Here is a 23,528-nt window from a genome sequence, read left to right as displayed (position 1 = left end):
CCTTCTCCGCTGTGCAATCTGGTTTCCGAGCCGGTCACGGGTGCACCTCAGCCACGCTCAAGGTACTAAACGATATCATAACCGCCATCGATAAAAGACAGTACTGTGCAGCCGTCTTCATCGACCTCGCCAAGGCTTTCGACTCTGTCAATCACCATATTCTTATCGGCAGACTCAATAGCCTCGGTTTCTCGGATGACTGCCTTGCCTGGTTCACCAATTACTTTGCAGACAGAGTTCAGTGTGTCAAATCGGAGGGCATGCTGTCCGGTCCTCTGGCAGTCTCTATGGGGGTGCCACAGGGTTCAATTCTCGGGCCGACTCTTTTCTCTGTATATATCAATGATGTTGCTCTTGCTGCGGGCGATTCCCTGATCCACCTCTCGCAGACGACACCATTCTATATACTTTCGGCCCGTCATTGGACACTGTGCTATCTAACCTCCAAACGAGCTTCAATGCCATACAGCACTCCTTCCGTGGCCTCCAACTGCTCTTAAACGCGAGTAAAACCAAATGCATGCTTTTCAACCGATCGCTGCCTGCACCCGCATGCCCGACTAGCATCACCACCCTGGATGGTTCCGACCTTGAATATGTGGACATCTATAAGTACCTAGGTGTCTGGCTAGACTGCAAACTCTCCTTCCAGACTCACATCAAACATCTCCAATCGAAAATCAAATCAAGAGTCGGCTTTCTATTCCGCAACAAAGCCTCCTTCACTCACGCCGCCAAGCTTACCCTAGTAAAACTGACTATCCTACCGATCCTCGATTTCGGCGATGTCATCTACAAAATGGCTTCCAACACTCTACTCAGCAAACTGGATGCAGTCTATCATAGTGCCATCCGTTTTGTCACCAAAGCACCTTATACCACCCACCACTGCGACTTGTATGCTCTAGTCGGCTGGCCCTCGCTACATATTCGTCGCCAGACCCACTGGCTCCAGGTCATCTACAAGTCCATGCTAGGTAAAGCTCCGCCTTATCTCAGTTCACTGGTCACGATGGCAACACCCATCCGTAGCACACGCTCCAGCAGGTGTATCTCACTGATCATCCCTAAAGCCAACACCTCATTTGGCCGCCTTTCGTTCCAGTACTCTGCTGCCTGTGACTGGAACGAACTGCAAAAATCGCTGAAGTTGGAGACTTTTATCTCCCTCACCAACTTCAAACATCAGCTATCCGAGCAGCTAACCGATCGCTGCAGCTGTACATAGTCTATTGGTAAATAGCCCACCCATTTTCACCTACCTCATCCCCATACTGTTTTTATACTGTTTTTTTTATTTATTTATTTACTTTTCTGCTCTTTTGCACACCAATATCTCTACCTGTACATGACCATCTGATCATTTATCACCCCAGTGTTAATCTGCAAAATTGTATTATTCGCCTACCTCCTCATGCCTTTTGCACACACTGTATATAGACTGCCCATTTTTTTTTCTACTGTGTTATTGACTTGTTAATTGCTTACTCCATGTGTAACTCTGTGTTGTCTGTTCACACTGCTATGCTTTATCTTGGCCAGGTCGCAGTTGCAAATGAGAACTTGTTCTCAACTAGCCTACCTGGTTAAATAAAGGTGAAATAAAATAAAAAAAAATAAAAATTGTTGCTATAAATAACAATGTGTTCTATTTTCAGTCAATTTACCTGGTAGAATAAGGGTTAAATAGAACAATGGTGCACACCCACCTCTCAGTTTGGATTGCAGAATGTGCCTACTGTACAATCACCCACAAAGGGTGGCAGGTGAGCCAGCAACCGGGTTGCAAGATTGAATCCCGGGGCAGACTGGAAAAATCAGTCAGGAAGTGAGCTGGCAACCGGAGTGTTACTGGTATCAAATCTTATATGCCATTGCCTGCTGTTGTGCCCTTGAGCAAGGCACTTAATCCACCACAACAACAGCTCCCCGGGCATCCAGTGGGGCAGCACCACACACCTCTCCAAAAAATTGTTGGGTTGGGTAAAAAGCGGAAGTCAAATTTCGGTTTGGACCTTGTGTGCAATTGAGCAATAAAGTTATCTAATCTTAATCTTAAAAACAACAAACTCTAACTGAAAGCAGAATACCTTTATTATTATTCCCCCTACTAGAATGTACTTTACACTGACATCCAGCTAGTGGCATGAAGTGTTCGGTTTTAGTTTGATTTTAGTTTGATTCTTTAATTAAATTGAGCATAGCTTGTTTGTGTGTAAACTAAGGTATACCACTTCATTTTAGCCTCAACCTTTTATAATTCATAACTTATTATCTGGTTGTTTGGGATTGTCACACGGAGCAGAGCACAGCAGTGCAACATAGAGCCACTGTCAACCACCAGATTCACCCGAAACCTAACCTCTATCCATTGGCATTCCGTAACTGGTTTTTCCAGACACACAATGTAGAAAAAAACAGAACCCCTTTGTCTGAACAAATATGTAACGAAGTGAAGAAGACATTCTATAGCAATATTCTCTAGACCACAATCTAGTGATATTATGGTTTTTACAAGCAATGCTAAATCAGAAAGGTGCAGTCAGTCTGTTAGTCCGCATTGACATGTTCACACAAACAAGGAGCCAGGGCAAAGCAATCAGTTAAGATAACAGCGATTCCTCGGAATGCAGCATAAATCACTATATTGGTTGAAGGCGGAAGACACATTTCAGTTGAACGCATTCAGTTGTGCAACTGACTAGGTATCCCCCTTTCCCTTTCCTTAGTATGTGGTCTGCATCTTGGTTTATGGCTGTGCACCACTGTGAGTAGAGCACTCTACATTCCAAGCCTTTGTATGAGCTTCTGAAGTTTCCCACAGTCATATCTGTCAACACTAACTCCAATGACTACTGACGTTGTGTAACAGTGGAGGATCCTCAGAGGAGGTAGGGGGGGGGACCATCCAACTCAGTGAATTTCATCAACAAAAACTCTGAAACATGAAAAAGTTATCCCTTTCAGATAAAACTACACTAAATATAGTCACGTCACCAAATGCTGTACCCGATTAAAATAAACGGATTCTGCAATGAAGGTCTACAGTACAGTAGTCTCAACGGCACGCTCTAGAATAGGACCATGGTGTAGACCAGGCCTGGGCAAAGGACGGCCCGGGGGGGCATATATGGCCCGCGACCTGATTCAGGTGTCCTCGGATGGGTCCACAGTGTCTCCTGACCCCTCCTGTCTCAGCCTCCAGTATTTATGCTGCAGTAGTTTATGTGTCAGGGGGCTAGGGTCAGTTTGTATCTGGAGTACTTCTCCTGTCCTATTCGGTGTCCTGTGTGAATTTAAGTGTGCTCTCTCTAATTCTCTCTCTCTTTCTTTCTCTCTCTCGGAGGACCTGAGCCCTAGGACCATGCCTCAGGACTACCTGACATGATGACTCCTTGCTGTCCCCAGTCCACCTGGCCGTGCTGCTGCTCCAGTTTCAACTGTTCTGCCTTATTATTATTTGACCATGCTGGACATTTATGAACATTTCAACATCTTTGCCATGTTCTGTTATAATCTCCACCCGGCACAGCCAGAAGAGGACTGGCCACCCCACATAGCCTGGTTCCTCTCTAGGTTTCTTCCTAGGTTTTGGCCTTTCTAGGGAGTTTTTCCTAGCCACCGTGCTTCTACACCTGCACTGCTTGCTGTTTGGGGTTTTAGGCTGGGTTTCTGTACAGCACTTTGAAATATCAGCTGATGTACGAAGGGCTATATAAATACATTTGATTTGATTTGAATACGGCCCACGGAATCATGCTCAGATCACATAAAGAATTTGCCAATAGTAAAGTTTTTTAATCGTATTTGTTATTCAACTTAAAAGCTCATTGGTGTGGCGCAGTGGTTAAGGGCACTGTACTGCAGAGCCAGCTGTGCCACCAGAGACTCTGGGTTTGTGCCCAGGCTCTGTCGTAACCGACCGGGAGGTCCGTGGGGCGACGCACAATTGGCCTAGCGTCGTCTGGGTTAGGGAGGGTTTGGCCGGGAGGGAAATCCTTGTCTCATCGCGCACCAGCGACTCCTGTGGCGGGCCGGGCGCAGTGTGCGCTAACCAAGGTGCACGGTGTTTCCTTCGACACATTGGTGCGGCTGGCTTCCGGGTTGGATGGCGCTGTGTTAAGAAGCAGTGCGGCTTGGTTGGGTTGTGTATCGGAGGACGCATGACTTTCAACCTTCGTCTCTCCCGAGCCCATACGGGAGTTGTATCGATGAGGCAAGATAGTAGCTACTAAAAACAATTGTATACCATGAAATTGGGGAGAAAAAGGGGTCAAATTCAAAAAGAAAAAAATTAAAAGCTCATTGAATACTCGCCTTTGTGTAATGATTTAACTCCCACCGCTTAAGGGACATTTATTTTGAAGGCACATATAAATAACAACTGCACGAGGACAGACAACAACTGACAGGCTGAACTGACAGGCTTCTCCGTGGCTGACGTGAGTAAAACATTTAATTGTGTTAACCCTCGCAAGGCTGCTGGCCCAAACGGCATCCCTAGCTTCGTCCTCAAAGCATGCACAGACCAGCTGGCTGGTGTGTATACAGACATATTCAATCACTCCCTATCTCAGACTGTTGTCCCCACATACTTCAAGATGGCTACCATTGTTCCTGTACCCAAGAAGGCAAAGATTTTAAAAACGAAATGAATCCCACCCCGTAGCACTCACTTCTGTCATCATGAAGTGCTTTGAGAAACTTGCCAACGATCATATCACCTCCACCTTATCGGCTACCCTAGACCCACTTCAGTTTGCATACCGCCCCAACAGGTTCACAGTCAATGCAATTGCCATCACACTGCACACTACTTTATCCCATCTGGACAAAAGGAATACCTATGTAAGAATACTGTTCATTGACTACAGCTCAGCATTCAACACCATATTACCCTCCAAGCTCATCATCAAGCTGGAGTCCTTGGGTTTCAACCCCGCCCTGTGGTATTGGGTCCTGGACTTCCTGACAGCCACCCCCAGGTGGTGAAGGTAAGGAACAACATCACCACTTCGCTGACCCTCAACACTGGGGCCCCACAGGGTGCATGCTCAGCCCCCTCCTGTACTCTCTGTTCACTCATGACTGCGTGGCCATTCACGCCTCCAAGAAGGCTGAAGTAATTTGGCTTGTCACCCAAAACCCTGATAAACCTTTACAGATGCACAATCGAGAGCATCCTGTCGGGCTGTATCACAGCCTGATACGGCAACTGCACCGCCCTCAACCGCAAGGCTCTCCAGAGGGTTTTGGGGTCTGCACAATACATCCCTGGGGCAAACTACCTGCCCTCCATGACACCTATAGCACCCAATGTCACAGGAAGGCCAAAAAGGAAAATAAATCAACCACCCGAGGCACGACCTATTCACACCATTACCATCCGGAAGGCGAGGTCAGTACAGGTACATCAAAGCTGGGATCGAGAGATTGACAAACAGCTTCTATCTCAAGGCCATCAGACTGCTAAACAGCAATGACTAACTCAGAGAGGCTGCTGCCTATGTTGAGACCCAATCACTGGCCACTTCAATAAATGGATCACAAGTCACTTTATACAATGCACTCTAAATAATGCCACTTTAATAATGTTTACATATCTTACATTACTCATATCACATGTATACTGTATTTTATACCATCTATTTATTGCACCTTGCCTATGCCGCTCAGGCATTGCTCATCCATATACTTACATTTACATATTCTCATTCACCCCTTTAGATTTGTGTGTATTAGGTAGTTGTTGGAGAATTGTCAGATTACTTGTTATATATTACTGCACTGTCGGAACTAGAAGCACAAGCATTTCACTACACTCACATTAACATCTGCGAACCATGTGTATGTGACAAATAAAATGTGATTTGATTTGATTTAGTAGCTAGCTAGAAATTGTGAAACTAAATAGTTTAAGTAGACAGTGAATGTCGGGTGTTCCAGCAAGAGTGAACATCAAAATATTTATTTATTGAGGTATCAGGGAAAGCTGTGTGCTTAGTGTGTCTTGGAAGACTTTCAGACGAAGCATGCAGAAAAATAGGAATATGTCTTCAGAGCAAAAGGCAAGAGAGTTTCTTTCTCAGTTGCAAAAGCAGCAAGGACTTTTCACAAAACTGCATTCAAAACTGCATTCAGCAAACGACGGAATTGCAAGAGCTAGCTATGTACTATCCCACAAAATGAATAAACAAAGCAAGCCTTTCGCTGAGGGCAAATTCATGAAATAATGTTTACTTGACTCTGCAGCAGTACTTTGCCCCGACAAGAATGAGCTGTTTGAAAATGTTGCCCTGTCAAGACAAACAGTTACACGGAGTGTTGAGGACATCGCAGAAAATATGGATCAACAGTTGAAAGACACAGTAAACGATTTCACCTATTTCTCCTTGACCCTGAATGAGAGCAGTGATGCATGTGACATGGTGCAGTTGTTGATATTCTTACGAGTCATAACCCCAGACTTTGAAATTACGGAGGGCCTTGTTTCAGTGCAGTCAATGAAGAGCACAACCACAGAGAAATATTTATTGGAGGAGGTTAACTTAAGTGTGTGGCAAAGCTGGGACTGAGTTTTGAAAAGTTGCCAGTGTGATCACTGATGGGTGCCCAAACTTGACAGGAAAAAACATTGGCCTTTTGAAAAGGATAGAAGATCAGGTAGCAGAGCTGAACCCAGAACAGAAAATGATTTTCCTGCATTGCATTATTCATCAGGATGTGCTCTGTAAATGTGTTTTGAAAATGAGCCACGTTGTGGAAACAGTCAATAAAGTGGTAAACTTCATAAAAGAAAAATATTTAAACCACAGGCAGTTTGTCTCACTGTTGGAAGAGACAGTCGGGTCATGCAGATCTCCCTTCCCACACAAACGTGAGATGGCTGAGTTTGGGGAAGGTGCTTAAAGAGGTGTGGGACCTGAAGTCGGAGATTGCTGAGTTTTAGCAAATGAAAGGAAAATATGTTGATTTCCATCAACTGTTACGCGGTGTGGAACAGGGGAACCCAAGAACAGACTCAGACGAGGAGACTGGGATGAAGTAACCAAGGTATTTATTGAAACAGAGGGGGAAGATGGAGTGCAGGTCAGGGGAAGCTTGGGCGGGTTGCAAGAAACCAGGTGCGGAGGCTGAGGTTGGAGCGAGAGGGGTTGGGACAGGGTAAGCAGGTCCAAGGGAGTAGTAGAGTAGAGAATCCAGGACAGAGTAGCAGGATGATGAGACATTGGACTGAAGACAGGGACCAGAGTCAGATCTGGCGGAACTGTAACGGAGAACAAAACAACATCATGCAAGGAAAACAGGCACAACAGGATCTAAATAGAAACAAACGGCTAGAACCGTAGACTGACTGAGCAGAGATTACGATCTATCAGCGTGGAAGTGGCAGGGCTGAGTATTTGTAGAGGTCTTGATTATGGAACATGTTGCAGCTGGTGGGATTTGCTTTGACTCCAGCACACCTGTCTCCACCCACACAATCACACGCGTACAGAGAGAGAGAGTATTGGGGGAGTGGCGGCAGGTCAAGGAGACACAGGATGAGAAGTAGAGGGCGTTGCAGGAGCAGATGTGATATCAACTGCAAGATAAAGAATGGTTGGCTAATTTTGCCTTCACCGTGGACATCATGGCCCTCATGAATGAACTGAATTCCAAACTACAAGGGAAGGAAGGGTCTTTTTGCACATTAGATGTACAGCCTTGTTAAAGCCTTCAAGGGAAAATTACTCCTCCTGACCCGTCAAGTAGAAGCCAACAATCTCACCCACCTTCCGACACTACTAGTCTGTTCCCTATCAGATGACCAGTGGGAGAAGTATACACCACTGCTGCCTGCCTTGAATGGTGAGTTTTCTTGTCGTTTTGAGGATTTCGAAGTGTTGGAAAATTACATGCTGTTGGTTTCCTCTCCTTTCACCTTCAATGTGGATAACGCTCCCACTGATCTGCAACTTGAGCTGAGTCTGATGCAGTGATTGGAGAACTATTCAAAGCAATGTCACTGACGAGGTTCTATGCATCTCTTGATGAACAAAGATTAGGAGTCATACTCAGAAGATGTTTGTACTGTTTTGGGTCAGCCTACGTACACTACTTTGTTTGGGGTCACATTTTTTGACCATTAACAGAACATCAGATTGATCAGAAGTACAGTGTAGGCATTGTTAATGTTGTAAATGACAATTGTAGCTGGAAATGGCAGATTTTATATGCAATATCTACATAGTAGCTCATTATTAGCAACCATCACTCCTGTCTTCCAATGGCACGTTGTGTTAGCTAATCCAAGTTTCTCATTTTAAAAGGCAAATTGATCATTATAAAACCCTTTTGCAATTATGTTAGCACAGCTGCTGTCCTGATTAAAGAAGCAATAAAAATGGGCTTCATTAGACTAAATCAAATCAAAGTTTAGTTGTCACGTGCACCGAATAAAAGAGGGGTTGGCGGTTGACGGGTGGCGGGACACAATGCAGATAGCCCGGTTAGCCAATGTGCGGGGGCACTGGTTGGTCGGCCCAATTGAGGTAGTATGTACATGAATGTATAGTTAAAGTGACTATGCATATATGATAAACAGAGAGTAGCAGCAGCGTAAAAGGGGGGGTGGAGGGGGCACACAATGCAAATATTCCAGGTAGCCATTTGATTACCTGTTCAGGAGTCTTATGGCTTGGGGTAAAAACTGTTGAGAAGCCTTTTTGTCCTAGACTTGGCACTACGGTACCGCTTGCCATGCGGTAGTAGAGAGAACAGTCTATGACTGGGGTGGCTGGGGTCTTTGACAATTTTTAGGGCCTTCCTCTGACACCGCATGGTGTAGAGGTCCTGGATGGCAAGCAGCTTAGCCCCAGTGATGTACTGGGCCGTACGCACTACCCGCTGTAGTGCCTTGCGGTCGGAGGCCGAGCAGTGCGGCAATAGGCTTTGTCTTGCCCTCTTCATGACTGTCTTGGTGTGTTTGGACCATTCTAGTTTGTTGGTGATGTAGACACAAAGGAACTTGATGCTCTCAACCTGCTCCATTACAGCCCCGTCGATGAGAATGTGGGCGTGCTCGGTCCTCCTGTTCCTGTAGTCCACAATCATCTCCTTAGTCTTGGTTACGTTGAGGGATAGGTTGTTATTCTGCCACCACCCGGCTAGGTCTCTGACCTCCTCCCTATAGGCTGTCTCGTCGTTGTTGGTGATCAGGCCTACCACTGTTGTGTCGTCTGCAACTTTAATGATGGTGTTGGAGTCGTGCCTGGTCATGCAGTTGTGGGTGAACAGGGAGTACAGGAGGGGACTGAGCACGCACCCCTGGGGGGCTCCAGTGTTGAGGATCAGCATGGCAGATGTGTTGCTACCTACCATCACCACCTGGGGGCAGCTCATCAGGAAGTCCAGGATCCAGTTGCAGTGGGAGGTGTTTAGTCCCAGAATCCTTGGCTTATTGATGAGCTTTGAGCGTACTATGGTGTTGAACACTGAGCTGTAGTCAATGAATAGCATTCTCACATAGGTGTTCCTTTTGTCCAGGTGGGAAAGGGCAGTGGGCAGTGTGGAGGGCAATAGAGATTGCATCATCTGTGGATCTGTTTGTGCAGTATGCAAATTGATGTTGATGTGAGCCATTACCAGCCTTTCCAAGCACTTCATGGCTACGGGTTGCCTTCGTGTTCTTGGGCACAGGGACTATGGTGGTCTGCTTGAAACATGTCGGTATTTCAGACTCAATCAGGGATATGTTGAAAATGTCAGTGAAGACACTTGCCCGTTGGTCAACACATGAAAAAAATAATAGATTAAGATGGGCGAAAGAACACTGACACTGGACAGAGGAACTCTGCCTAGAAGGCCAGCATCTCGGAGTCGCCTCTTCGCTGTTGATGTTGAGACTGGTGTTTTGCAGGTACTATTTAATGAAGCTGCCAGTTGAGGACTTAATGAAGCTGCCAGTTGAGGCATCTATTTCCCAAACTACACATTCTAACATACTTGTCCTCTTGCTCAGTTGTGCACCGGGGCCTCCCACTCTTCTTTCACTTCTGGATAGAGACTGTTCTGTGAAGGGAGTATTACACAGCGTTGTACGAAATCTTCAGTTTCTTGGTAATTTCCCTTATGTAATAGCCTTCATTTCTCAGAACAAGAATAGACTGATGAGTTTTAGAAGAAAGTTCTTTGTTTCTGGCCATTTTGAGCCTGTAATCGAACCCACTGATGCTCCAGATACTCAACAAGTCAAAAAAAAGGCCAGTTTAATTGCTTCTTTAATCAGAACAACCGTTTTCATCTGTGCTAACATAATTACAAAAGGGTTTTCTAATGATCAATTAGCCTGTAAAAATGAGAAACTTGGATTAGCTAACAGAACGTGCCATTGGAACACAGTAGTGATGGTTGCTGATAATGGGCCTCTGTACGCCTATGTAGATATTCCATACAAAATCTGCTATTTCCAGCTACAATTGTCATTTACAACATTAACAATGTCTACACTGTACTTCTGATCAATTTGATGTTCTTTTAGTGGACAAAAAAAAATTGCTTTTGTTTAAAAAACAAGGACATTTCTAAGTGACCCCAAACTTGTCAACAGTAGTGTATGTGACCAGGCATTTTCAGTGACAAAATACAACAAGTCAAGCCACAGATCATCTCTTGCTGACTCTCACCTCTCAGCAATTCTACGCATAGCGACGTGGATGTGATTTACAGTAGATATATCTGTCAACACAGTCATAGACATGATGTATAATCCTGTAATAAGATTCTGGCCCGCAAAGGCAAAAATATATTCTAATGTGGCCCTCCATGGAAGAATTTGCCCAGACCTGGTTTAGCCGGAGTTATTTATTATTCAGATCTGACTCCTGACCCCTTTACATAGACCTAAATGGTAGTGATGACAGAGACAACCCAGAATGTCAAGTAATAATTTGTCAACACAACTATTAAAAAAGATTGTGGTTGAATGAGAATGGACTGTGTGGTTTCCCTTGTTTCAGAGATATTCATGCTTTATCATAGACAGACTATAAGAATGTCTGAGTATGGATGTCATAGCAGATACATTTTGTGTTCTCATTTCAAATGAATTGTTTTCAATTTGACATCTTTCAACCAAAACATGGTGTACAGCTCTACAGCTGACTCCACAAACACCCCCATACAGTACATACCTCTGAACCTAATGCTTAACATTTTTGGAGTTTGATTAATTGAGATTGAATTGTATAATTTTGCTGACAACTTGAATTCAAATTTCGACTATCAGCGTTCATACATTTATTACCAAGTATTAAACTCAGTACAAGTGATTGTCATTATTACACTATTCAAGATCATAATGACACATGTACTTTCTCAAGACCATAGATTTGGCCTCATGTGATAGTCAGATGTATGGGAGCACGCCAGATCAGATAAATCAAGTTGAAAGACACAGAAGACAGAATGATGGTGTCAGCAAGTCAGAGCATCTTTATTACATTCACAATGGGGTCTGTTGTTGGTGTTCCATCCAGATGTAGTAGAATGTGTTGTTCTGGAGGTGTTAACCATAGATTTAGTATTACCAGAAAATACATCCCCATTCAAGTCAATGATCCATGATGGGTGTCTGAGGGGATTTAGCCATTTTAGAAAAATAGGAGGATGGTATGCACACATTAAACTAGAGTTAACCGGAGCTGGCCTCAACAAATAACAATGTTATTTATCTGACAAATCCTTATTATAAATTAAAACGTTGTATTTTAGGTTGCATGAATAAAGCACTGGGGAACAGCAATATTCATATACCCATTCTAGTAATTATATTTCTATGGGGTTAACCCGTTGCTTGCTGCAGTGCTCGCTGTGTGTGTGGGACCTTAAGAGGCGTGTTTGGTTTCACTTGAGGAGACAACCTTGCCGTCCACTATTTCCTCTGTGACGATCACCACCTTGCGTGTGGTGGAGGTGGTGGAGGTGGAGGAGCTGAGACCAGATTTTGAGGAGCTGAGGACGAGTCTGTGAGGAAGGGATACCAATGGTTAGCATAGTTAGAATCGATGATCATAATAAGTACGTATTAAAGGTCACGTAGCAGGAGAATCATGTCAAAAGCAACAATGGCTCATACTAAGGTCAACTTAAAATGAACGTTGTTTTTATAGTCAAATGTTGAGGGAGACATCCAATTGCATCCTGCCGTACCCGCTAGCCTCTCCGTCCAGCAGCCTCCTGTACTCAGCGATCTCCATCTCCAGGCGTGTCTTGATGTCCAGCAGCATCTTGTACTCCTGGCCCTGGCGTTCCATGTCGCTGCGGAGAGACACTAGCTGCTCCTCCAGACTGGTCACTTGGTTCTGGAGGCGTCCCAACTGCATGGAGTAACGGCCCTCCGTCTCCGCCAGCGTGTTCTCCAGGGAGCCTTTCTATTGGCCGGGAGGGATAGAGATGATGGGTCAAAAACTGTGGGAGTAGGTCTTGAATTTGGAATGTTTACAGGTATACTGAAAAGTTAGCTCTAGTAATTGAATGTGTAGGCAGGTAGAGGTTAGCTATAGTAATGGAGTGGTGCCTGGCTATAACAACTTGAGGGACAGTGTTAGAGACCAGGTGAAAGTGAGATAGTTGAGGATTGGAAAAGAGAATGATGAAAGAGTCAACTGTTGATTATTGAAGAAAGTTGTAGAAATTTGTGTTAGTAATGTCCCCTAAACTGTTGTCTGTGGTTAGATGTTTGTAATTACGTCTCACCATGCTGAGCTGTGACTGCAGTTCGATCTCCAGGCCCTGCAGTGTGCGACGGATCTCTGAGATCTCTGACTTGGAGGTCTGGAGAACCTCTGTACTGGATGCCACCTCCTTGTTCAACGTCTCCGTCTGTAAAAAATAATAAGTTGTTAATGGTTGAAAATCACTCTATTGTCATACTTGAGTAAAAGTAAATACTTGAGTAAAAGTCAACACACCTTAACAGAAAATGACTCAAGTAAAAGTGAAAGTCACCCAGTAAAATATTACTTGATTAAAAGTCTATTTGGTTTTAAATGTTCTTAAGTAAATATAATTTCCAAAATATACTTAAGTATCAAGAGTAAAAGTATAAATTATTTGTTTTTTTAACCAGCTGCATACATTTACAAACGAAGAATGTGTGTTTAGGGAGTCCGCCAGATCTGAGGCAGGAGGGTATTACCAGGGATGTTCTCTTGATAAGTGAATGAATTGGACCAGTTTCCTGTCCTGCTAACAATTCAAAAAGTAACTTTTGGGTGTCAGATAAAGTATATGGAGTACATTATTTTCTGTAGGAATGTAGTAAAAGTTGTCAAAAATGTAAACAGTAAGCACAGATACTTAAAAAGTACTTTAAAGTATTTTTACTTAAGAACATTAAACCACTATAAGTCGTCGATCATCACAGGAACAAACCAACTCATGATAGAATGTGACAACATTACCAACTAGAAGTAAAGGAACATCTACACCATGAACATAGTTTAGAGGTTCTAGAGGTTCTACCTTGGTCTGGAACCAGGACTCTAGGTCGCGCTGGTTCTTGGCACTAACGGACTCGTACTGCTCACGGATCTCAGCCATGACTCTGGACAGGTCCTCCTGTGGTGCTGCGTCCACCTCCACGTTGATCTGTCCAGTCATCTGTGTCCTCATGGCCAGTAGCTCCTGTGGAGAAACACATAGGGGTTAGTTTAAAGAATTAAGAAGTGACTAACCTCTGGCTGATGGTAACAACTTGACCTGCCCTCTGTCTTCATTATACATTTGAACACCATTGCTTGATACAGATGTGCTTGAAAGCCAGCAGTGGTGTTCTAGTGGAGACCCATAGCAGGTTGACATGGTCAATAGATGTAATACATTAAGGGACTGTATGGATATGTTCCATCAGCCCACACCCACCTCCTCATGGTTCTTCTTGAGATAGATGAGCTCCTCCTTCAGCCCCTCGATCTGCATCTCCAGGTCAGATCTGGCCATGGTCATCTCGTCCAGCATCCTCTTCAGCCCGGCGATGTCTGCCTCCACTGACTGACGCATGGCCAGCTCGTTCTCATACCTGAGAGACAGAGGAAGCTTAGGTCAAAGAACTGTCGGAATGTGTTCCTCTGTGGGAATAGGAAGGGGGTTTAGTTTGGGAAAATAACAGAAAGTAACACCAGGCTTCTGATATGTCTGTTGGGAGGGTGTGGTTATTGTGGAGGTGAAGGGTAATGTCATTTGATTTCCTTTTTTATAGATTCTACGCTAAATTAAATAAAATATATTATGAGGGTTTTTACAGAATTGGGCTTATTCCATTTGGTATATGGAATGTACCAGCAGTGTACTGTATCTGTGGATGGTGTTTGATATACCTACTTGGTTCTGAAGTCGTCTGCAGCGAGCTTTGAGTTGTCAATATTGAGATAGATGCCTCCGTTTACACGAGTGGCAGCCTGGATCTGAGATGTGGAGGATGGCAAAACATTTCAGGATGGGGCATGCATGGAATTTCACAGTAATGCAGTACGCACAAACTGCGATACCACACTGTAATCATTGAGATCTGAGTTTCAGCTGCACTGTAAATGATAGCCCATAGAAGCATTACAGGGAACCTGTTGTCTTTGTGAACATTGTAAAGCATGACACAAAAAAAACAAATTGCACCTTTCGCAATCGCCTAGGGGCTCTTAACAGAGGAAGGATTGGCTTCAATGGTCTGCTATATTTTCGATGCTTCAGCTGCAAATATGCATACTGTCTTTGCATCTATCTTTGGTGCAATATCTTGGTTGAATAAATTACAACAAATGCATATAATTTAGCATTTTCCAATAGTCATGAATAACTCTCAGTAACTGACATGTGTACACCATGTATCTGTACTCTCTAACGAAGCATGACATTGTCACTCTGCAGACATTACCATGTTATGACATGCTGTGATGTCATTATTGAGTGCTCTTGCTATCAAGGAGACATGTCACTTACCTTGTCTTGCAGGTCGGCAATAGTAGCGTGGAAGCGAGAGTAGTCGCGAGCGCTGGGGGACGTCTTGCTCTCCATGAACTGACGGATCTTCAGCTCCAGCTCGGCGTTGGCCGCCTCCAGAGAGCGCACCTTCTCCAAGTAGTTGGACAGGCGGTCGTTCAGGTTCTGCATTGTGGCCTTCTCGTTGGCCGACACATTCATGTCAGCTCCACCGCCACCACCACCCCCTCCCATGCCGAAACCATAACCGCCACCTCCGCCGCCACCCCCTCCCATTCCGAAACCATAACCGCCACCACCACCTCCTCCGCCGGAACCAAATGAGGAGCTAGAGATGCGCACCCCAGAGCCTCCTGCACCTCCATACACACTGCCGGCCCTCATGGCAGTGACGCGGCCTCCGCCACCACCACCACCACCCATCGAGGAGAAGCGTGAGGAGCCCATACCCATTCCACCTCCACCTCCAGACCTCATGGACATGGTGCCACCTCCACCACCGCTGCTGCTGTAGGACATGCTAGATCTGGAGAAGGACATGGCTGCTGAGAAGGAGTCTGCCTGCCTGGGATGAAGAGGAGAGAGAATGTGGTGCCTGGCCCAGCCACTGTTCCCTTTATATGCTGCACATGGTGGAAGGAGGGAGGGAGTGTGGGAGGAGGACATGTAGGAGAGGCAGAAGGGTGGAATACAGGGAAGTATTACCACATGTAGGGCAGGGCTCCTCCCCCCACTTTGACACGTTATGATGCAGAAGACGGAAGAGGAAAGATAGATATGTGCTGTATGTGTGGATATGCAAATATTGAAAATATACTCTTGTTGTGTAACTCCACTCTCCCCCATCTCACTCTGTAGGTATCAGCCGACAGGGTGCTTGCAGGCACTCACACTAACATATAGAAGTGCACACACCCATAAAGAGATGGAATTCCTCTCCTTTAAAAGCATCTGGCTTAAAGCATGGACATGACTGCGTCTATTAGCCCCAGGTAAGTCATTTAATTAGTCAACACACAGTATCACTTTGATATGCTGTGACGGGTGAGCTTTGCCATGTTTCCTGAGCATATTCTTTGAAACACTGAATGGCTATTTACCTGTACCTGTTAAGTTACCAAGACAACAAGTTGCCAAGAAATTTCCCAGTACAATATGATATTTCGCTTGACACCCAGACAACATTGTCCCCGAATAGACCTGTCTTTGTCTCACACACTGATATCTCACAAGATAATCTGTCCTTTTCCTTAAGCGCAACAGTCGATTGTTCCTTGATCATTTTTGTGATTTTATGCATAGACTCAGGTTCCATTTTCCTAAGTTTCACTCAACTTTATGCGTGTTCCATCTGCTGTAGGAGTCTGCAGGACCGACAAATGTCATTTTCCTTCCTTTTACCACTTTATAGCCCCCATGGGATGAGTCATTACTCAGGGAATTGTACCCCAGAAAAACTCACCCCAGATGGGATTAAAGTACTGTTCTTTCCCTTAACACCTTGGCAGGGAACTTGGCATCTGCGTATTTGCATATAACCACAGCACATATTGCAGATTTTTTTGTGTCACGCTTCAGAGGTTACCATTGTCCTCTAACATTTTACCTGGGCGTTGCTCCATTATCTATTTTGATCCTGAATACACAACACAGGGTGAAACGCTTTGTATTTTCAAGCGTTGGGATGGCAGCATCATGTTATGGGTATGCTTGTCACCGGCAGGAACCTGGGAATTTGTCAGGATCAAAATAAATATGAAAGGAGCGAGGTTAAACTTTTAATTTTTTAGCGGGAGAATTACACATATTTTAATGCCAAAGACATGCCAGAATGACTTTCCAAGAGGAGTTGAGTATTCCTGAGTGCTCCAGCCTCAGCCCAAAAACAATAGATAAATGTTGCCCTAAGACTTGTCTAAAGTTTGTAAAAACTAAAATAAACCTCCTCACCTTAGCCTCACCCTTCAATTATTCATAACATATTTCCTGGTTGTTTGTGGCTGAATTACAACCCAGTCACAGAGATCCGGGCCAAGCACGACAGCACGTAGAGCCACTGACAGTCACTAGATTCACCCAGAACTCAACCCCTGTCCATTGGCATTATGTAACTGGTTCTTCTAGACACACAATGTCCCCAATGTAGGAACAAACAGACCCCCTTCGTATGAACAAATATGTCTAAAAGAAGACATGCTAAAGCAGTCATTTCTAGACCACAATCTAGTTGAAATGGATTCAAATCCCAAGTGCTGTCGCATGTGTCTTAATACATTTGTGAAATTATTGGCTTTTCTGAGAAATGCTAAATCAGAAGGGTGCAGTCAGTCAGTGAGTTTGCATTGGCGTGTTCACACAAACAAGGTGCCAGGCCAATGCAAACAAATGAGATATAAGTTCATCTGAATGTATGAATCACAAAATCATCTATCATACACTACATGGCCAAAAGTATGTGGACACTCCTTCAAATGAGTGGATTTGGCAATTTCACCCACACCCGTTGGTGAAACGTGTATAAAATCAAGCACACAGCTATGCAATCTCCATAAACAAACATTGGCAGTAGATTGGCCTTACTGAAGACCTCAGTGAATTTCAATGTGGCACCACCATAGGATGCCACCTTTCCAACAAGTCAGTTTGTCAAATTTCTGCTGGTGCTGCCCCGGACAACTGTAAAGCTGTTATTATGAAGTGGAAACATCTAGGAGCAACAACGGCTCAGCCGCGAAGTGGTAGGCCACACAAGCTCACAGAACGGGACCACAGAGTGCTGAAGTGCGTAAAAATTGTCTGTCCTCGGTTGCAACACTCACTACCGAGTTCCAAACTGCCTCTGGAAGCAAGGTCAGCACATACACAGTTAGCCGGGAGCTTTATGAAATATGTTTCCATGGCTGAGCAGCCGCACAAAAGCCTAAGACCCCCATGAGCATTGCCAAGCTTCTGATAGAGTGGTGTAAAGCTCGCCGCCATTGGACTCTGGAACAGTGGAAAAGTATTCTCTGGAGTGATGAATCACGCTTCACCAATAGTGGGATGAATCTGGATTTGGCAGATGCCAGGAAAATGCTACTGCCAACTGTAAAGTTTGGTGGAGGACGAATAACGGTCTGGGGCTAGTTTTCATGGTTTGGGATAGGCTCGTTAGTTCCAGTGAGGAGAAATCTTAACGCTACAGCTTACAATGACATTCTATCGACAACTTTGGGATGAAATGGAACACCAACTGCGAGCCAGGCCTAATCACCAAATATCAGTGCCCGACCTCACTAATGCTCTTGCGGCTGAATAGAACCAAATACCCGCAGCAATGTTCCTACATCTAGTGGAAAGCCTTCCCAGAAGAGTGTTGATGTTATAGTAACAAAGGGCGGACCAACTCCATATTAATGCCCATGATTTTGGAATTAGGTTTTTGACGAGCAGGTGTCCAAATACTTTTGGCCATGTAGTGTATATGTGGTCTGCATCTTGATTTATGGCTGTCCACCACTGTGAGTAGAGCACTCTACTTTCCAAGCCTTTGTATGAGTTTTCCAAATCTCCTAAGTCTCCCACAGTCATATCTGTCAATGCGAACTGACCATCCTCTAACTCCAATACCTACTGATGTTGTGTAACAGTGGAGGATCCTCAGAGGAGGAATAGGAGGACCCACCATACTCAGTGATTTTCAGAAAAATAAAAATTCAAAAGGTTATGCTTTTTTTAAGAGTAAAAAAAAAAAAGAATACTACATATACTCACGTCACCCAATAGATGATGACCTAAAACACACTTTCGCAATGAAGGTCTACAGTAGTCTCAACAGGACCCTCTAGGGTAGCACCCTGGTGTAACTATTTTCCATCCTCCTCTGGCTACATCGGTTTCAATACAAAACCTAGGATACACTTGCTCCTGACCTACTTCCATAGACCTACATGGTAGTTATGATGGAGAACACATAGAACCTCGATGTGGATGAGATCAAGTAATAATTTGTCAACAGAACCCTCAATAAAGAGTATGTGGTTGAATGAGAATGAACTGTGTGGTTTCACTTGTTTCAGAGATATTAACGCTTTATCATAGACTGACTATATGAATATGTGAGTACGGATGTCATAGCAGATACATTTTGGCATCTAATTTAAAATGTATAGTTTTCAAATCTAAATCTTTCCACCAAAACATGGTGTACAGCTCTACAGTTGACTCCAAACACCCTCCATACGGTATAAAACTCAATCTAAAAACTCATAACTTTTCTTAGAGATAGAATTATATAATTCTGATGACAACTTTCAACATTTCTACTATGAATATTTAAACATTTTTGCTTAGTATTAAACTCAGTACAAGTGATTGTCACTATTACACTATTCAAGATCATACTGAAACATATGCTTTCTCAACACCATAGAATTGGCCTCATGTGCAAAAGATAACAACCTATGTGATAGTCAGATGTATGGGAGCACGCCAGATCGGATAAATCAAGTTGAAAGACACAGAAGACAGAATGATGGTGTCAGCAAGTCAGAGCATCTTTATTACATTGACAATGGGGTCTGTTGTTGGTTTCCATCCAGATGTAGTAGAATATGTTGTTCTGGAGGTTTTAACCATAGAAATAGAATTACCAGAAAATAAATCCCCATTCAAGTCAATGATCCATGATGGGTGTCTGAGGGGATTTAGCCATTCTAGAAAGAACAGGAGGATGGTATGCACATCTTAAACTAGAGTTAACCAGAGCTGGCCTCAACAAATAACACTGATAACGAAGACAGGTGTTTTTCATCTGACAAAGACTTCGTATAAGTTGAAACAATGTATTTTAGGTTGCATGAATAAAGCACTGGGGAGCTGTAATATGCCATGTGCTGGCCTCTCATTTCATATACCCATTCTAGTAATTCTATTTCTATGGGGTTAACCCATTGCTTGCTGCAGTGCTCGCTGCGTGTGTGGGACCTTATGTGGTGTGTTTGGTTTCACTTGTGGAGACAACCTTGCCGTCCACTATTTCCTCCGTGACGATCACCACCTTGCGTGTGGTGGAGGTGGTGGAGCTGGGGACGGAACTGGAGGAGCTGACAGTGGAGCTCGAGGATTTTTGGACAGATTTCGACGAGCTAGCGACGAGTCTGTGAGGAAGGGAAAACCATTAGTTAGCATCTATGATCATAAAAAGTAACTATTCAATGGTTACATAGCAGTAGATTCATGTCAAAAGCAACCATGGCTCATAGTAAAGGTCACCTTCAAATGGATTTTGTTTTTAAAAATCATAGGTTGAAGGAGACATCAATTCATTTACACTTTGTTTCAAGGTCCCTGTCACCCCTCTTCCCATCCCACAAAGATGTCTCATTGGCCTCCCTCTGTCCAATCCCATCCCGCCGTACCCGCTAGCCTCTCCGTCCAGCAGCCTCCTGTACTCAGCGATCTCCATCTCCAGGCGTGTCTTGATGTCCAGCAGCATCTTGTACTCCTGGCCCTGGCGTTCCATGTCGCTGCGGAGAGACACTAGCTGCTCCTCCAGACTGGTCACTTGGTTCTGGAGGCGTCCCAGCTGCATGGAGTAACGGCCCTCCGTCTCCGCCAGCGTGTTCTCCAGGGAGCCTTTCTATTGGCCGGGAGGGATAGAGATGATGGGTCAAAAACTGTGGGAGTTGGTTTTGAATTTGGAATGTTTACAGTCATACTGAAAAGTTAGCTCTAGTAATTGAATGTGTAGGCAGGTAGAGGTTAGCTATAGTAATGGAGTGGTGCCTGGCTATAGCAACTTGAGGGACAGTGTTAGAAACCAGGTGAAAGTGAGATTCTTGAGGGATGGTAAAGAATGATGAAAGAGTCAAATGTTGATTATTGAAGAAAGTTGCAGAAGGTTGTGTTGGTAATGTCCCCTAAACTGTGGTCCTTGGTCAGATGTTTGTAATTACGTCTCACCATGCTTTGCTGTGACTGCAGTTCGATCTCCAGGGCCTGCAGTGTGCGACGGATCTCCGAAATCTCTGACTTGGAGGTCTGGAGAACCTCTGTGCTGGACGCCACCTCCTTGTTCAACGTCTCTGTCTGTAAATCAATGGTCAATCATCACAGGAACAAATCAACATTTCAGCTCATGATAGAATGTGACAACGTTACCAACTAGAAGTAAAGGAACATTTACACCATTAACATAGTTTAGCGGTTCTACCTTAGTCTGGAACCAGGCCTCCAGATCGCGCTGGTTCTTGGCACTAACGGACTCGTACTGCTCACGGATCTCAGCCATGACTCTGGACAGGTCCTCCTGTGGTGCTGCGTCCACCTCCACGTTGATCTGTCCAGTCATCTGTGTCCTCATGGCCAGCAGCTCCTGTGGAGAAACACATAGGGGTTAGTTTAAAGAATTAAGAAGTTACTAACCTCTGGCTGATGGTAACAACTTGACCTGCCCTCTGTCTTCATTATACATTTGAACACCATTGCTTGATACAGATGTGCTTGAAAGCCAGCAGTGGTGTTCTAGTGGAGACCCATAGCAGGTTGACATGGTCAATAGATGTAATACATTAAGGGACTGTATGGATATGTTCCATCAGCCCACACCCACCTCCTCATGGTTCTTCTTGAGATAGATGAGCTCCTCCTTCAGCCCCTCGATCTGCATCTCCAGGTCAGATCTGGCCATGGTCATCTCGTCCAGCATCCTCTTCAGCCCGGCGATGTCTGCCTCCACTGACTGACGCATGGCCAGCTCGTTCTCATACCTGAGAGACAGAGGAAGCTTAGGTCAAATAACTGTCGGAATGTGTTCCTCTGTGAGAATAGGAAGGGGGTTATAGAATCTAGTATTCCATTAAGTTTTGGGAAAATAACAGAAAGTAACACCAGGCTTCTGATATGTCTGTTGGGAAGGTGTGGTTATGGTGGAGGGGAAGGGTAATATCATTTGGTTTCCTTTTTTACAGATTCAACACAAAATTAAATAATAAGCAGTATGAGGATTTTTACAGATTTGTGGTTATTCCATTTGGTTTATAGAATGCACCAGCAGTGTACTGTTTATGTGGATGATGTTGGAAATACTTACTTAGTTCTGAAGTCGTCTGCAGCGAGCTTTGCATTGTCAATGCTGAGATAGATGCCTCCGTTTACACGAGTAGCAGCCTGGATCTGAGAGGTGGAGGATGGAAAAACATTTCAGGATGGGGAATGCATGGAATTTCACACTAATGCAGTACGCACAAACTGTGATACCACACTGTAATCATTCAATTCTGAGATTCAGCCGCACTGTAAATGATATCCCATAGAAGCATTACAGGGAACCTGTTGTCTTTATGATAATTGTAAAGCATGGCTCAAAGCTTCAATGATTGGCTTAATCTTCAGCTGCAAGTATGTCTTTGCATCTATCTTTGGTGCCACATCTTGGTTGAATCAATTATAACAAATGTATATAATTGAGCATTTTCCAATTGTCATATATCACTCTCAGTAACTTGTTGGAAAAACAAGGTGATGGCGTGTGTACACCATGTATCTGTACTCTCTAATGAAGCATAACATTGTCACTCTGCAGACATTACCATGTTTTGACATGCTGTGACGTCATCATTGAGTGCTCTTGCTATCAAGGAGACATGTCACGTACCTTGTCCTGCAGGTCGGCGATGGTGGCGTAGAAGGCAGAGTAGTCACGAGAGCTGGGGGACGTCTTGCTCTCCATGAACTGACGGATCTTCAGCTCCAGCTCGGCGTTGGCCGCCTCTAGCTTGCGCACCTTCTCCAAGTAGGTGGACAGGCGGTCGTTCAGGTTCTGCATTGTGGCCTTCTCGTTGGCTGACACATTCATGTCAGCTCCACCGCCGCCACCACCCCCTCCCATGCCGAAACCGCCGCCTCCGCCGCCACCCCCTCCCATTCCGAAACCATAACCGCCACCACCACCTCCGCCGCCGGAACCAAACGAGGAGCTAGAGATGCGCACCCCAGAGCCTCCTGCACCTCCATACACACTGCCGGCCCTCATGGCACCTCCTCCACCACCACCACCACCCATCGAGGAGAAGCGTGAGGAGCCCATACCCATTCCACCTCCACCTCCAGACCTCATGGACATGGTGCCACCTCCACCACCGCTGCTGCTGTAGGACATGCTAGATCTGGAGAAGGACATGGCTGCTGAGAAGGAGTCTGCCTGCCTGGGATGAAGAGGAGAGAGAATGTGGTGCACGGCCCAGCCACTGTTCCCTTTTTATGCTGCACATGGTGGAAGGTGGGAGGGGGTGGGTGGGTGGAGGACATGGGTGGGGGAGGCAGAAGGGAGGAATACAGGTAGTTATTAACTCATGTGGGAAAGGGCAGGGCTCCTCCCCCCACTTAGACATGTTTGGATGCAGAAGATTGAAGAGGAAAGATAGATATGTGCTGTATGTGTGGATATGCAAATGTTTTAAATATTCTATTGTTGCGTAACTCCACTCTCCCCCATCTCACTCTATATGTGGCTTCTGCCTGCAGGGTGCTTGCAGGCAATCACAAACATAAATGTGCACACGCCCATA

The 23,528-nt window shown here is 44.8% G+C and overlaps 2 protein-coding genes across 2 annotated transcripts; both read right to left on the bottom strand.

The window, feature by feature from the left end:
* Window positions 1–11,449: 11,449 nt before the first annotated feature.
* LOC115123452 (keratin, type I cytoskeletal 13-like) lies at window positions 11,450–15,591 on the bottom strand. Its single transcript, XM_065006246.1, has 7 exons — window positions 14,980–15,591; window positions 14,365–14,447; window positions 13,906–14,062; window positions 13,507–13,668; window positions 12,739–12,864; window positions 12,193–12,413; window positions 11,450–12,006 (listed from the first exon to the last, which is right to left on the bottom strand). The coding sequence occupies exons 1-7, from the start codon at window positions 15,517–15,519 to the stop codon at window positions 11,868–11,870; spliced, it is 1,428 nt and encodes a 475-aa protein (XP_064862318.1). The 5' UTR covers window positions 15,520–15,591; the 3' UTR covers window positions 11,450–11,867.
* Window positions 15,592–19,490: 3,899 nt separating this feature from the next.
* LOC115103759 (keratin, type I cytoskeletal 13) lies at window positions 19,491–23,209 on the bottom strand. Its single transcript, XM_029624671.2, has 7 exons — window positions 22,616–23,209; window positions 22,052–22,134; window positions 21,572–21,728; window positions 21,173–21,334; window positions 20,923–21,048; window positions 20,379–20,599; window positions 19,491–20,117 (listed from the first exon to the last, which is right to left on the bottom strand). The coding sequence occupies exons 1-7, from the start codon at window positions 23,138–23,140 to the stop codon at window positions 19,946–19,948; spliced, it is 1,446 nt and encodes a 481-aa protein (XP_029480531.1). The 5' UTR covers window positions 23,141–23,209; the 3' UTR covers window positions 19,491–19,945.
* Window positions 23,210–23,528: the final 319 nt, after the last annotated feature.

The sequence above is a fragment of the Oncorhynchus nerka genome, linkage group LG21, assembly GCF_034236695.1.
Source record: "Oncorhynchus nerka isolate Pitt River linkage group LG21, Oner_Uvic_2.0, whole genome shotgun sequence".
Taxonomy (NCBI): Eukaryota; Metazoa; Chordata; class Actinopteri; order Salmoniformes; family Salmonidae; genus Oncorhynchus; species Oncorhynchus nerka.
The sequence above is the reverse complement of the archived record's forward strand: the minus strand, read 5'-3'. Positions and strand labels throughout refer to the sequence as shown.

Bases quoted from the DNA above. Each gene is read 5' to 3' on its own strand.
- LOC115123452 (XM_065006246.1), bottom strand. From the start codon at position 15,519: ATGTCCTTCTCCAGATCTAGCATGTCCTACAGCAGCAGCGGTGGTGGA. The intron at 14,448-14,979 runs GTAAGTGACATG...TCCACATCTCAG, and splicing joins TTGCCGACCTGCAAGACAAG to ATCCAGGCTGCCACTCGTGT. The intron at 12,414-12,738 runs GTGAGACGTAAT...CCCGGCCAATAG, and splicing joins TGCAGTCACAGCTCAGCATG to AAAGGCTCCCTGGAGAACAC.
- LOC115103759 (XM_029624671.2), bottom strand. From the start codon at position 23,140: ATGTCCTTCTCCAGATCTAGCATGTCCTACAGCAGCAGCGGTGGTGGA. The intron at 21,335-21,571 runs GTGGGTGTGGGC...GTTTCTCCACAG, and splicing joins TCAAGAAGAACCATGAGGAG to GAGCTGCTGGCCATGAGGAC. The intron at 20,118-20,378 runs GTACGGCGGGAT...CCTTCCTCACAG, and splicing joins CTGGACGGAGAGGCTAGCGG to ACTCGTCGCTAGCTCGTCGA.